This window comes from Microtus oregoni, unplaced genomic scaffold (assembly GCF_018167655.1).
Source record: "Microtus oregoni isolate MIOR12 unplaced genomic scaffold, Mior012 000024F_ref0000369, whole genome shotgun sequence".
Lineage (NCBI taxonomy): Eukaryota > Metazoa > Chordata > Mammalia > Rodentia > Cricetidae > Microtus > Microtus oregoni.
This window is the reverse complement of record NW_024543083.1, coordinates 11935107-11951220: the sequence shown is the minus strand read 5'-3', so window position 1 is coordinate 11951220 and position 16114 is coordinate 11935107. Positions and strand designations below refer to the sequence as shown.

Sequence of the window (16114 nt, the reverse complement as noted above, 5' to 3'; positions counted from 1 at the left end):
GTGGTATCTGGAGTGAGCTGGGGAGCTGCAGCTTGCTGAACTCTGGGATGCATTCCAGAGCATAGGAGTCTGGTGCGCAGTCCCCACAACCTGATAGCCATGTTGTGTGCTCTGCTCCTTTGGAGCAGGAGCTGGTCTCCCAGACACTAGCTATCTCCTGGCCAGGCTATCTTCTCAACCTTTGAGAGCCTAAGTTCGGTCCTCAGCACCCACATGCAAGCCAGGACAGTGGCACATGTCTGCTGTGCGGTCTCAATGCTAGTGGTCTTTTCTATGTCAAATGACGAGTTGCTCATAGCACCAGGCATACCAACAGCCCGTACCCTGCTTCAGCCTTTCTCCAAAACATACTGGGGTCTGCCTCTTAAGAAGAAGGCTGTCAGGGTGGGAACCGTTAGCCTGGTGCCCTCTGGAGCTCGGCCCCTCTCACACCCACAGGGGCATGAGAGCACTACAGAGTTTCCTTATCACAAAGACACGGTCTTTATCCAAAAGGAGATGCCTTTTTCTTTATAACTTTTTTATTTCTGTGTATCATCTCTCTATATATCTGATTTCAAATTTGGTTATGTAAGTAAAGTGACAGATGATTTTCACACCCTACATTTTATTACTGTTTTTCTGAAGACCTGAACTTCCTCTGTCCACCTTCCTTAGGAAGATGCTACCATTTCGTTGCATCCTAAGTGGGGAGTCCGACATCACTGCCTCTAACACGAGGAGAGAATAACAGTATGTCTTGAGTGTCCAGGCAGACGTAGGTGGGACGGAGAAGATACCAAATGGATTCCTAAGGCTTTGGGAAGTGAGGAACTCTTAGCATTCAGGGAACTATTTCCTTCACCACCGTCATTACAAGTGTACTATTTTGAAAGGCAAACACCCGTCCTAAGGAGTGGTATAAATCCTCTGCCCAGCAAGTTTATGATATAAGGGATGAGCTTCTCTGCACTCATGCCAGTGAGAACAAAGAAGAAAGCCTCGGGCATTGGAACCATGCCATTCTAGACAGAACGCCATTGAAACCCCACAGACACCGCTCACACCCACACACCCACAGTTATCCTGCAGCTCCTCATGGTGGGTGATCCAGTCTGGTCATTTGAGAGGGTCCCCAGACAGGCGTTCCTGAATTGAGCCAGGGATGGAATTTCCAGGAGTACGTGGGAAAAGAATAGAGGAGAAAGAGAGTAGAAAGAAAATGAATTTAGTAGTCAGATAGCTTTGGGGAGAGAGACTGAGCCCAGAACATATAAGACAGCACTTAGAAATCCAGCTTTTTAGGGGGTTAGGGAAGGTGCATTTTTTATTTTTTATTTTTTTATTTTTTTTAGAATCCAAAGAAATCGTAAACTTGCTTGACTTTACTATTTTACCTCCTCTAAGGAAATACTGAAGACTTGTATTTGTGTCTGAAACATCCAGGGCGGGTGTGTTGGGGAGCTGGAGGACATGGGGCAATGAGGGATTATCATCATTATTGTTAGTCCTCTGTGAGCTACTGGGAAGAAAACACCATCTACTGCATATCCGTGCCAGCGCAGACTGGATGAGCAGAGGGCGGCTCACAGGTTGTTTGGGAAGCACCAGGATTCCATAACGTAGGGGATGGCTGTCACCTCATGAAATAAAATAATTGCTCTTTTAGAACCTCGATAAGAATATTGAAGGAGCTACTCCAGTTGCACAGGTCAGATCCCTGGGAAGGGGCCTAGGGATAACAGTAGTTTCCTGAGCTCTGAGGTTGGGACTGAGCGTCACAGCATTGGAGGAAGCTGATTCCTGAAGGGTGAGGACAGATGTCTGCTTGAGACACAAGCCCTGCCTAGCAACTGGCAGGAAGGATCAGTGTCCCTCCAGCCTCCTCCCCATGAGTACACAATGAGGGCCACAGTGAAATGAGACTCTTTCTGGCTCCCGTGTTTATGCTCCCCTGTGGTGGGCACCACGCCTAGCATCAAGCATTGCAGTGCAGCCGACTCAGCGAGTCATCATGACGCTGCTGCCGACTGGTTTGGCAAACGTAGGTTCCAGGAAACCCTGGGCTGACTCGTCAATGCCTTCCATCCACCGGGAAAGGCCCAGATCACCACTACTCTGTCTCACGGTGTCTTTCTGCGCCTGGATTGCTAACATCCACAGTGCTTTCCTCACCTGGAAGTCGGGGGAGTCACGTGTGTTTGGGGAAAGGAATGGGATCGAGAGGCACTCCCTCTGTAGAGGAAGAAGATAGAGGCCCTACACAATGAAGTAGAAATGTTTCCTTTGAGGACTTCAACTTTCGACATTTTCCAATTCTTCCTGCTTCCGAGTAGTAACCTGGTGTACCTGCAGAACTTCCTGGTGCACCTCAGAGAGCCTGAGAACTTCCTCCTTGGCTGTCCCTCCCTTCCATTTGCTGCCCTGCCACCTGGTCTGGCACCGATGCCTTCTTCCTTAGGTTCCCTCATCCTACGACTGGGAATGAACCAAGAAGAGCACAGCAAGGGCACTGGGGCTCCGTTGACCCTCCCTACATTCTGGACGATCTTGTCGAAGTCACGCTTCTGGGTGGATTGTGGTTCTATGCTTTAAACTCTTACCCTTCCTCCCTCCCTCCCTCCCTCCCTCCCTCCCTCTCTCTCTCTCTCCCTCTCCCTCTCCCTCTCTCTTTCCTTTCTTTCCATCTTCTCCTTCTCCCTTTCCCTTTCTTTCTTCTGTCCAAAAATATGAAACAGATGCCCAGCTTAGGGTGCAAGAAAGAATGGCAACTCTGGGTGTTCTGAGTGAGTGGCAGCTGGGCCAGGTGACAGATGAGGTGTGTGCCAGCTGATGAGGAAGAAGGTTAAGGCAGGCGCCTAGCCAGTGCATTATAAAGTGTAGAAACGCACTGGGCATGGGAAACAGAGGTACAAAATAGGGAAATAAATGGCATGGTAGTTAAGAAATCTAAGACACTTCGAAGTGATTAAAGCTGACCATAGGAATAGCTGCAAATATCGGAGTTTGACACAAGGGGTCCTAGAGGTCATGTTGGAAAATTTAGGTGGATACCTAGGCAATCCCAAGACATGAGAGAAGCAAAGGGATCGTGTCCTTCTCACCTGTGTTCCCATTGGCTCAGTACAGATAACAAGCATATGCCAGAAGGGCTGTGCGAAAGCCAGGTTCCTTGTGTTTCCAAAGAGTCTTACAAACAATGGACCCAAGCCCTCTTAGGAAACTCACACATCAAGGTGAAAAGGCTGTGAGCATGACATGGAGAATTTAGGGGGGGAAATCATTTGCTGCCTGCTGCTACTGCCAGGCTGTACTAAGAGAAAATTCCCCATGTTCCTGGGCCACCTTAACAGCTGTCTGTCACCCCGTTTTCTTCTAAGATAGGACAGGAGTTCTTTGAATTTTGCTCTGGTGTGGCTTGAGGTAACATCCCAAGTTCACTTCGAGCCTTGCAAATCTAGAAACACCTGAGGTATGTCAGAAATTCCAACGTCTTTTCACATTAGCCCACCGCAGGGGGATGACAGGCTGCTTTCCTCCCTTCCTGCTGCTTTCCTAACTCAGGTCCCCGTTTCCCCATCTCTAGAGTCTGCATGACTCACTCGTCCCCCAGAATCAGGCACATATGTGAAGCATGATTCGCAGTTCACAGTCTTCCTCTCATGTTGTGCCTATAGTGAGTCTCACGATCTCCATCTTCTAAGCTAGAAAGCTCTGGGGAGCAGGAGTAGCAGTGTGCACTGGTGCTGCAATCTGTATGTTTTATGAAATGAAAAGAATGTGTCATAAGAGACAGTGGTTTGGACTAAAAACCATTGACTTCCTGAGGGTCATAAGTACATGGCTTTATTTTGTTTGTTTTGCTTCCTTTGTGTGTGTGTGTGTGTGTGTGTGTGTGTGTGTGTACTGGGGGATAGTCTCTCTAATATCAGTGAGATTTAAACTGGAATTCTGCTCTTAAACATACAGAAATTGTAGGTAATCTGCTGACTGATCTATACCTACTGAGCACCAGCAAGCCCAGCTATGAATCACAAATCTCAAGTTATGACCTTCTTTTTCTGCAAAGAGCTAAATATTTTGGACTTTATTGTCACGTGTGACCTGGCGCTGCCGCTATAAGATGAAGACAACAAGCAATACAGAAATAAACTGGTGTGTTGATTCCAATCATTAAAAATATGAGGTGTATTAAATTTATTCCAACATGTACTTTAATATAATCATACTGAAAGTCTCTGCCTCTGTCTTGACAGCTAAGAGTCGAGCTTCCCTGTAGAGCAGCTCTGTGGCTCTCAGTGAGTGACTTCATGTGCCTGTAACTTAAGTGTCTCATCTGCATTGTGGGCAGATGCGAGCCACTCTGTAGATGAACTGAGGTGGATTTGTGGGAAGAGCTTAACGCAGAAGCTGGAATAGGAAGGGCATTAGATAAGCCACAAGTAACTAGTGATTCCCATCCCCAGAGCTGGAAAGTCCTCAGGCTCGGTGCCCAGTGTGCTGCTGTTGGGAGATAATGAAGCCTTTGGTAGATGTTTGCCTAGTGAGAGGTTCTTAGTACGGGGGTCGTGCCTCTGAGGAGACTGTGGTGATTCTCACTGATTCTTTTCTCCTCCTCTCCTCTAATCCTCTTCTTCTTTCTCCTCTTAACCCTCTTCCTCCTCCTCCACTTAATCTTCTTCTTCTTCCTTCTTTTTCTTTTTCCTCCTCTTCATCCTCCTGCTCTTCCTCCTCTTCTTCACCCACTTCCTCCTTTTCCTCCTTTTGTCTTCATCCTCCCTTCCTCAAAATATCAAAGCCTCAGATGCTAGCTAGATGAGGACCTCCAAATGTGTGAGCCCAAATAGCACCTTTCTCTTTAAAAGCTGATTCTCTTCGATGTTTTTGTCTTCCTAGCAGTTAAAATTAGACAGACAGAGAGAGAGAGAACAGTGATAAGGAAGGATGCGGTGGTCAAAAGGACACATGGGGCATGAAAGAGAAGACACTAGGAAGGAGGTCACAAGGGGGGGGAATCGGGTAGGCAGGGGTGGGGAGAGGAGAGGGGGGAGAATCACTAATTGCACATTGTGTGACAATGTCATAATGATACCTCCTATGCTGATTAAAGAACAAATGCACAAAAGTTAATTATCTGCAGTGTTTTGTTCATAGTGACAGAAAACAAACACGGGAATGTAGCTGAGTGTGTCTTGGAGTACTGCCTGGCTTTTGGGACATTCCTCCCAGAATTCATTTGCATCTGGGTGCCGGAACACTTCATCTGAGTCTGAGCCAGGCTACACTAATGTTCTTTGTCCCCCAAGATGCCTCCCTGTGGCTCATACAGAAACTACCAGCCCCTGGCTGCCCCGTCAGTGGGAAGAGCACTCTCTGTGAATTCTCAGACCTAGCTGGAGGAAACACATTCCCTTGCAGGCGAGACACATAGCAGCCTCCAGTGAAGTCACCTGTGGAGCAACCTAAAGTCAGGTGAACTGATACACACTGGGCATCTCCCTACAGTCTAGGGTGAACTAATACACTCTGGGCATCTCACATTGAGAAAGCTTCGGGACCTGGCATGTTCACCTGGCCTCCAGTCACCCCGATGACTCAGGAATTTAGAGAGCCATTCATTGTCTGTGAACTGTGTGTGCTGAAGATTTGCTTCTCCCTGGAGTAAGGAAAGTAGCAGAGAATTGTAGGTAGAGCTCCTAATTTCTGGAGACCTGAACCTCTTTAGGAGAGAAGCGTGTGGTCCAACTGAACCAGATCTAAGCAGAGGGTGGCTTTTGCAGGAATGTTACGTGGAGGGACTCTGAAGCTAGTTCCATGAAAGTATTCCTGGTGTTATGAGCTGCTGTGACATTGCTGATAGAGTCTAGCTTCTGGCTCCCAGAGGGAGTGTTTGGAGTGTTCCTTAATTTGTAAATATATATTTCATTTGTCTATCACCTCTTGATCCTAAGAGAGCTGTGTTGGATTCCTATGTCTTAGTTTTAGGAGGTAGGGTTTGGCTCAAAAATGTCTGGTGGGGCTGATATAATAATGTCTCCCAGAATAGCATTGGCAATGGGTGGGATCAAATGGTAGTAAGTCACCTCTGGGGACAGGTGACAGGACTGCCCCTTCTGTCTTTATGTTCATCTCAGGCAAGGGTTATGAGCCTGTGGGTTGTGATCCCCCCAAAACCCTCAGAAACTGCAGACATTTGAATTATATTAATAACAGCAGCAAAGTTACAGTTATGAAGTAGCAGCAAAAATAATTTTATGGTTGGGGGTCACCACAGCACAAGGAACTGTATTAAAGTGTCATAGCATTAGGAAGGCTGAGAACCACTGAACTAAGGGTTCTAGGAGCTGAGAGGGAGAAGGGAGTCTAGAACAGTCGGCTGACTCTGATGTCACAGACACCGAGCTTACATGTGGCTAACAAATCCATCAAGGCTGCACTGCAGGGAATGATTCTGTGTAAATGTGAATGTATACACACAAGTGTGTTTTCACCACTGCAGGGAATGATCCTGTGTAAATGTGAATGAATACACGCACGTGTGTTTTCACCACTGCATTACTGTAAGCATGTGATACTCAAATATCTCCACGTTTAAAACAATCTCAAGTACATATCATGTCTTATCTGAAGTAAGATCAAACCAGGAGGCAGGAAAATGGATCACCCATGTGTTCCATCCAGTACTCTAGCCTTGGTCTGAAAATGGTGGCTCGGCTTTGTAATTACAGCAAGCCAGAGACTGGAGTAATTCATCAGTAAGATCATGAGTGAGTTCAAAGTCATCCTGTGCTATCAGTAAGTACTGGACTAGCCTGAGATACATAACAAAATGCTATCACATTTCCCCGGAACAAAATACAACAAAGCCATCATTCACCAAGTTGTACACATACACTATCATTCATAATTAATAACTGCAAAACTCAAACCCAAACTACAATGGTGGGGGCTGAACCTCTGTGCAGCCAATCAGGGCCACAAGTTCAAGACAGGGACTCGGGAATTTGACTTAGCTCAGGGATCTGTTGCCCGTCATTGAGGACAGACAGGTTTACTCAGTGACTTCCTAGGTCCCTTTCTTGTCTGAAGCTCTGGCAGAGGGACAGAGAGGAAGTAGAGTGTGGCATTCCCCCAAGAGGCTCGGGATTCAAGTGTCCCCTGTATGCCCTTACCATACCCCCCCCCCCCCCCCCCCCGCCTCTGTCACACTGCCCCCTGTGGGCATGAGCAGTTAATGCCATTCTCAGTGAATCCTAAGTGCCCCTTGGAACTGAATTGGTTACTGAGTCCCACTGAGAGGAGAGAAAGGACAAACCCAACCCAGTTGGAAGAGAAGAGAGGGACACAGCAAAACCTGGAGGGGCTAAGACAGAGGACACGGGAGGGGCTTGAGGTTGTCACAAGGATGCCGCCTGACACACACCAGCCCCTGGGTGAGAAAGAACAGGAGCACCGAAGGAAACCTGTGTTGACGTCTGGCTTAGTTAATTCGTGAATTCACGTGGTCAATAAAAGTATAAAAGTTAGTGTTTATAACTACCAGACCCTTTATGACAGTGGTTCTCAACTCTGCTAATGCTGTGACCCTTTAACACAGCTCCAATCATGTTGTGGTGACTTCCAGCCATAAAATGATTTCATTGCTACTTTATAACTGTAATTTAACTACTGTTATAAATCATAATGTAAATATCTGATATACAACTCCCCCCACGGGGGGTCACGACCCACAGTTTGAGAACCGCCGCTTTATAACTAGTCTGCCTTTAAGTTCTAAGTGTAATGAGAAAAACAGCAATGGAAGCAGATTATGGGGCCGAAAAGCCTGAGTCCTTTAGCAGGGATGCCGCAGAGGGCACAAGGAACAAAGAGAAAAAGCGACTGACCCTGCAAAGCGATGATGTGGGGAGGGGGACAGAAGGGGGGAGCTGTGGAGGCCACACTTGAGCACGTATGGAAGAGCAAGAGGGGAGCGGCTGTCCTTACAGCTTCCTATGTCCTCTGCAGAGGAAGCCAGCGCCCTAGAGGTAACGGAGCTTAACTGAACTCGCAGGTGAAGAGCCATGAAAACTCTTTGGCCCCGCTGGCTGCACGGAGCAGACTCCCAACCAGGGACACCTCGACTGCTTCTGGGGTCAATAGAGGGCCTCTGCTAGGCTCATCAAGAGAGTACTGAGCGCATCCCTAACGTGGATCAGCTGCTCTGGGCTCTGCTGCAAGGGTCACAGTGCAAGCGCGGTAGGTAAAAGCGTTGCGCTTTGAGGGCAGCTGCAGTGAAAGCCGTAACTGGCTTCTACTTGCCTGCACAACTACGAAGTTCCCAGGCTCTGGTATGATCCCTCCAAGGCGGCAATGGTGAGGCACAGGTCTGCTCTGGACAGGGCTGGAAAGAGCCCACCAACCGTGCGCTGAGTCAGCTCTGAGCCCTGTCTCACCAGCTAGCACGGACCTGCCTCTGGGCTGTTGTGCAGTAAGCGAAGGACTCCGCGGGGGTTGCAACCACTGAAGATCCGCCACAGAAAGTGGATGGGCTTTTAATTTGTTACATGCAGCTTTGACTGGACTCTGCTCTCAAACAGGAGATTCGTGGGGGTGTTTTAATAAATATCCTGATAGTCTGAACTGAATTCTTTTCCACTCCCCAGAGGAAACGGCTACCCTGGGCAGGGCAAAGATAAAGACACTGCGGTTAGTTAGTACCAAGAGATCCAGGCTTGAAGTCCAACTAATTCCAAATCCTGAGGCAATCCTGGGAGATTTTTCTTAATCACGGGACCAATCTCGGTGGGGGAAAGTAAATAAAATAAACATGAAAACGAAAACAAAAAAAACCTTCAGGCACTACCAGTGGCCGCTCGCCCTCTTGTGGCCAGTATTGGTATCGACGCCTTGCCCACCAGGCCCCGGCTTTCGGTCGCCTCGGAAAAACAATCATTAATAATACACCAGGACTGTTTAGTACCAAAAGTAGTTTCACTTAATAATATGAGAAAACGTCTAGCATGGGGATGAGGAATGAATGCTCTTCTTGGCGCTCATTAGGACTTCTAAACAGATCCCTTCAGACTCGGGGACATCTTTCACAGGGTATCAGATTGTCGCTAAACTGCCACTGAAGACTTCCTGGGGAAGCTTCCCTACCGACTGTCACTTCAGAGCGGTCTCAGTTTCGAGCAGGACGAGAGGCCACAGAAGCCTCTTTTCTTCCATCTGCGGTGCCCAAACATTCTTTCAAAGAAGCTTTGCATTGTAGCCAAAGAATATCCCTACAATGTTGGTCCAATTTCCAGCTCCAGATTTTTATACAGGGTCTTAGAGTGGGCTCAGTTAGTAGAATGTTTGCCTGGCGTGTGTGAGGACTGAGCTCAAGGCCCACTACTGAATACGCACAGTGTGAGGGTGTATACTCGTAACTCTAGCACTTGGTTGGTAGACACAGGAGGAGCAGAAGTTCAAGGCTGGCCTGAACTACATGAAAAGGTGTTCTTAAAAATGAAATAACAACAACCAAACACACGTAAAAGCATACCGTGAACAATATATTCTACAACGTGAGTATGTAATGAAATTTCTGAAATCTATCCGGCCTGGTCCTCAGCTGATCTTGATCCTCGTTTAGGCGTGTCCGCTGACTGTGTGGTGGAAAGAAGGTGAAGGGGTGGGATCTCTCAACACTTTGCTTGCGGAGAATCCCACCCGGGGCCACTAATGAAGTCTCATTCTGCTCTCAAAAGTTGGCAGCGTCCTGGCTGGGGCCTCAGCCATCTAGTCCAGGTGTGTGATACAGCCAGGAGCTAGCCTGTGCTACCGGCCTCCTGTGTCGTGCTCGTGGGAAGGTGAACCAGGCCCTCGTCTCAGCACCAGTTGCCACTTCGGGCCATTTATTGTTGAGACAGATCTGTTGCGCTCGGAGAGGTGACTCTATTGCTTGTGGGCAGGAGTTTCACTACCTCAGAGCAGAGGCTGAACCCGCGGCCAGCGCCCTCCCCAGACAGGCGTTCACACGGGCAGCCGTGGAGGACGCTCTGAAGGAAGATGGTATCTGAGGGAAGCGCCCCTCTGTGCAGTCCAGGGATTATATTTAGAGGGGGGGGGGGGGGATGAATGTGTACCTTGGAAGAAAGGCCGAATCCAGGATATCAAGTGTTCATTGTAAGTTGGGAGGAGAATTGAAGCAGGAACCCAAAGTAGTTTCAGCTGCTTCAGAAGCAAACTGGATTCAGGCAGTAAAGAGAAACGTGGGAACACGGATTTTACCTGTTAAGTTAAAGGGAGCTCGGCATGTGGTCTGTCTCTAAGCACATTTCCTTAAAGGGCCTCCGCATTCAGCACCTGTGATGAATTCTCTACTCCTAGGCAGCTGCCCCACAGAGAACAGCAAGCTGCTCCTAGTTAGGAAATTTCACCCACAAGGCCCTGCGGAGCTCCAAGTCTCCAGAAACATGTTCTTTGAAAGATAGCAGAATGCAGAGATTTTTCTGTTCCAGGTGTGTTTTTTGTTCCGTTCTGGTTTTTGTTCTTGTTTTTGTTTGCTTGCTTCCTTACCTTGTTTTGTTTTCTTTGGGGGGGGGGCACAGCAGAGGTGAGAGGGGATGTGGCTTCCTAGAAGGTGAACAGAATTGGGAGGTGGATTCAGCAGATAAAACCTGCAAGTTTTATCTGACCCTAATCACCAGAGTTCCACCCCCAGAACCTATGGAGGAAGAAGAGAACTCATTCCCAAAAGCTATCTTCTTACCGCCATGTGTGCACATAGCATGAGAAGGTGCGCATGCGCACACACACATACATGTATACATACACACAAACACAGCACACACATGCACACACTTTACACAGACAAAGACAGCAAACACATACACACATATATACACACACACTGTGCCCACAAAAGACAGCATATGCACCCACACAAACACAGCACACACACACACTGTACACAAAGACAGCAAACACATACACACAGTAACACACACACACTGTATTCACAAAAGACAGCATACACATGCACACACACAAACATGCTGTACACACACAAACACAGCACACACACAAACTATACACAGACAGCATACACATCACACACGCACACACACTGTACACACACAAAGACACCATACACATGCACACACACAAACACACTGTATACGTACATACATACCAACACACACACACAGATAAACATACACACACACAAACACAGACACACCACACACACAATAAAACAAACACCTAAAGATAAAAGTAACAGAAGGAACAACTCTTACAGGCTTATCAAGAATCCTGTTTATGAATTTCTGATTTGGGCAATTTGATTGGCCTTGAGAATATTTTTTTTTCATTTTTCTTAAATCCCACGGATGGCCATATATAAACCTTATTACATTCTCTATAAAGATGGTAAGGTCACCATTTATTATATTATAATAATCACCATTATTCAGGTGAGATAACCAAAGAGTAAATGTTGAAAGGGCAACAAAACCACAACGTGAGGAGGCTCCAGGACTGCAGCCGGCACCCTGGTGACTTGAGCAAGCGGGAAGAAGCTAGCGCTGGGCTTGATAATACGGGTACCACAGAGAACATAAGGCCAGGAAGTCAGCCATTTCTGTCCCTTTGAAAACTGTTTGGGGCTGTGCTTGTTTCTGCTCTCTGCCATCCCCAAATGTGTAGGAGACAGGTCCTGAAACCAAGGAAGGGTGAGGTAGAGAAATGAAGTGAATGTTGGAAGTCCCCCAAGTTCTTTAAAATCAGTGGTGAATTAACACGTTTCCAATAAAATCCTGTCATCAAAGCTTCGCTTTGGGGCTTCCAGTCATTCAACAAGTGTTTATTGAACACACGCCATCAGATGCCCACCCTCAAAGACTTCGGGGTGTTTCCAGGACTCCACCTTCCAGAGGCTTGCACCCCAGATCCTAGCTCTTCCATCCTATGTCATCTGTCTTCTGTGTTCAAGGGAACTGGGAATGCAGCATCTGTTCCAGGGGTCAGAGCAGATTTCCCCCTTTCTCTCACCAGAACGGCACAAAAAAAGTCTGCAGTGGCCATACTGCATGAGGCAGATAGTATTTCTGATTCCGGGTGGAATATCCCCTGTGAATCCAGTAGACAGAGAATTAGCAAGTCCAGTCTACAACCCAGTGCTAAGAGTTCACCATATTCTTACAAAACCAAGGCCCGATTTCAGTGAGTTTTGACTCCCTAGCTTATAAAACAATACTTTCTATCTCATAGTGGTCCCAGGATGGCATGAGACAGGCTGTGTGTGTCATGCAGATCACTTAGCTCAGTGCAGACCTTGAGAAACTTCTGTTACTTCAGTGGCCTTGGCAGGGTGGCATTTTAGAGAACAGAGTAATGGGAGGTGGGTATCAGGCTGTAGAAAAATTAGAAATGGGTCTGCCTTTCAGCTTGTGGCTGGACTGTCACAATTACTACAATTTATATTTTATAATTTTATAATTATATATATACAATTTATACTCTTTATTGAAGCAAAATAAAAATATGACTTGTGTGTGGCCTTCTAAGAATATATATATAAAAAAAACAACTAGAATTGCCACAAAGAAAGCTCTGTGGGAAAGAGACATTTTTAAGAATGTTACATATCATGAATTTAAAAGCAACAGTAACATAGCACAGGTCTTACGTGTTTAGAAAAGCAGTTCCCTGCAATAGCCAGACTTCCAATGGGGACTGATCTACGATAGTGTGCCCATCAAGTCTACCACAGTTCAGAGGGGACGAGGAGATGCAGGTGTAGCTCACCTTCACTAACGACCAACGAGTCACTAATCCAATGACTTCGGGGTCTGGACTCTGGTTTTCTTAAAGTAACTCATTTTCTCTCATTTGGAAGTTCATTTAGATGGATACATCTGTTTCGTCATGGACACAATAGGCTATCTACAAGAGCTAGGGGATGCTGTTGGCGAGAATACCCTCTCTGTTCTCTGCAGGGCTGTAATCTTTCTCTGCAGTCTGGTTTCCCTGCCCACAGACTCTGGGCTGCCTGAGAAGATCTCTAGTTCTCTTCCAGTTCTGAGTGTGACTATAGTTCTGGCCTGCACAAACTGTCTCACAATGTGATTAGACCTTTCTATTTGTACTGGAGAACACAGGCTTCTGTCTTGTGCTGTAAACCTCACAATTCTCAGAACAAACGAAAACAAATATAAAACCCCCAAACCTCTTCATTATACTGGTGGTCCAGCCCTGAGCCCCAGAGTGGCCCACCATCTGTGTCCACTGTCTGTACTAAGACACACCCCAGCACTGTCCCACGCAAAAATGGGAGTCCTGCCTTCTGCAGAGCTATCCAAAACCATTTACCTGAGTTTCCTTGGACCAAGCAGAAGAAAACAGCAAAGAATAACAAGACCTTCATGTTTTCTGCCTCCCTCGGTCCACTCTGCTCGTCTGAGCAGGAACACAGGTGTGACTAAAGATTGAGTGACTCCAGGTGGTGAGGGAGGAAATGCGGCCTTTATAGTTTTGAAGAATGCGACTTGGAAATGAGTGAATTATCTGCTCTACTGCGTTAGACTGTGGGCAGGAGAAGCAGGTAATCTTTCCCCTTTTTGGCCTAAAAATAGACAGGCATTGTGACATTCCCTAGAGGCAGAGATTGGCCAGTTAAGCTGGGAAACTTGAAGAAAGACAATCAACAGGGAGCCCTGGCTACTTCGCACCAAGCGCTACAGTCGTAGGTGACAGAGATGTAACCGTGTGAAGATGTGTCCTGGGCCTTCAGGGTATTCAACCGGGGCTGGACGCACCTCAGCTGAGAACACCACAGAGTCTGACCAGAAGCCACTCCCAGATATTTGCTCAACAGAAACAAGGCCCCATGTACACCCAAGAGGGTGTACAAGAACATTCAGAGTAGTGTGACTCATCAATCTGTAGACAAAATTTAAGCGGCAGATTACAACATCATGAAACAACTAGTCACCTCCCACCCAGCAAGGAAACAGCAGAACACAATGACAATAGCAACGATATAGGGATGCCGAGTAAAAAGTTAAAAAAAAAAAAAAGACCAGATATAACACACCAAATTCACAAAGTTGCAGAATCGAACTGGAATATTGTCCAGCAGTCATAGTTGAGTTCCCAGGGGGAGGCCTTAACCTCTCTGAGGAGCCGATGGGAGGTGAGTTGAGAGGTGAGGGGGAGGGGAAGGAGAGGAGGGAGGGGGAACTTGGATTAGCACGTAAAAAAATTAATTAATTAATTAATTAATAATAAAAACTTTATATATATATAAAGAGTTTAACTGGAGTTACCCTACAGAGGGGATCAAGCCCCTCCCAGAAGCTATAGGTTACCAAATAACTTTTACTTTTAAAAATAATTCATTTCCCTTCTAAAAATGGAATGTTGGTTGCCAAATTCATCCTCTAAATATATCCACATTAAAACCCATTTTCTTATATCCTTATTATCAGATTTACACATCATCCCAAGGACAAAAATCGTGACTGTGGGGACTGGAAAGATGACTCAGCGTTCAAGAGCTCTTGTTGCTCTTACCCCTCATGTTCTGTTCCCAGCTACCATGTGGTGGCTCGCAACCATCTGAGACTACGGTTTCAAGGGATGACACCCTCTACTGTCCTTCATGAGCACCAAGCATATTTATGGTGTGCATACATCCATGCAGACAGAACGCACATATAAATAAAAGAACATAATGAGGACTATGTCCCTCAGTGCTACGTCTGTATGAATTTGACCCTCTCTTAGTTCCTTGAATTAAGCTTATAATTATAATTATAACTTATAATTAATCAGACCAAGTGACAGGGAACAAGGAATCGCCCAGGGCACTTTTGTCTCTATTGTAGAAAGGAATCTACACGTACACCGAATTAGTTCTTAGCGAGCACACATTGTTACTCTTACTTCCTCTGAGTTACACTGCAGCTGGGCAATGCAGACACTGCCGTGACTCAGTCTTCCAAGAAGTGGCTGAACCCAGATGTCCGGAGAATGAGGAAAAGTGTAGAACGTGGTAAGAGAGGCAATACGTGTCACAAGCCTCATAAACATGGCTGATGGAATGGCCTCAGGGGCAAACCTGAACTCCTGTATGTTGGACTGACTGCCTTTGTCCTTCCCTTACCTGTGAAGCCTGCTGGCTGCAGGTGAGAGAGAAGTCAGCTTGTTTCCGAAGTGTTGAGCCTCTGGCTTCTCAGATCCCTGGGTCTCTAGGCCAAGCACTACTTAAAGATGCATCCTCTTAATGAGCTGTCTTACAGAGAAACAGAAGTGCTGACTGCCCACAACAGGTGCCTCAGATAAGAACATAGCAGGCAATGACCAGAATTCTCTGTGCTGAGAGTTCTTAGGAGTTAGAGGATGATGGCATTGAGGTCCAAGCAGGGAGTCCCCAGAATGCTTTCCTACTTCCCTCAATGCTTAAATACAGTGGCCTCGTATTGTTGGCCTGTCACCAACAAGCACTTCAACCCAACAGAGCCATGTCTGAGACCCTCGGAGAAGATCTCTGCTCACCAGGAGACTGTGCCTTGTTTCTCTGCCTTCCTCGTCTGCCTAGAAAAGCTGATGCTATTTGGGATTGCTCCAGGAACCTAGTCTGTTTCATCAAGAAAGCAACAGAACCCGTGTTTATGAGCTCAATCTCACAGCAGTTTCCCTTCTTACTCTAAAAGATTTCTTGGGAGCCATGGTATCAGTTCCCGTGACCTAAGTAGCAAAAACAAGCCAGGCCAGAAAAGCCCAGGTTGTAAAGTTGTAACGCCGACCACACATACAGACAGGGAGAAAAGGTTAGACATGGTTGTCATAGGTCATAAAAAGCCAACTTGGGAACAGCATTGACTGAACTTGCCATCCGTCAGCTGCCTAACTGACTTCGGGTACTGAGGAAGAAACAGATTTCCCAATGATGGGGAAGTCTCAAGGAATGAACAAAGCAGAGGGATCAAAGCTCTGGAAGACTTCCACGGTTCAGTGGGAGGGAGGACATTGTGTGTGCAAGGTGATGTGGAAACGAGGAAGACCGGGCAGTCAGCTGTGCCCCAAGTGGCTCTTGAATAGCCTGAGGTATTGCTGGCTAGAGCATCTTCCCACCAGGGTACAGCTGGAGTCCATGAAGATC

At 46.8% G+C, this 16114-nt stretch overlaps 1 protein-coding gene across 1 annotated transcript; it reads right to left on the bottom strand.

The window, feature by feature from the left end:
* Positions 1-11914: 11914 nt before the first annotated feature.
* On the bottom strand, positions 11915-13375 carry LOC121462146 (sperm-associated antigen 11). Its single transcript, XM_041673563.1, has 2 exons — positions 13321-13375; positions 11915-12078 (listed from the first exon to the last, which is right to left on the bottom strand). Exons 1-2 carry the CDS (start codon positions 13373-13375, stop codon positions 11915-11917), a joined length of 219 nt encoding a protein of 72 aa, XP_041529497.1.
* Between the last annotated feature and the right edge of the window lie 2739 nt (positions 13376-16114).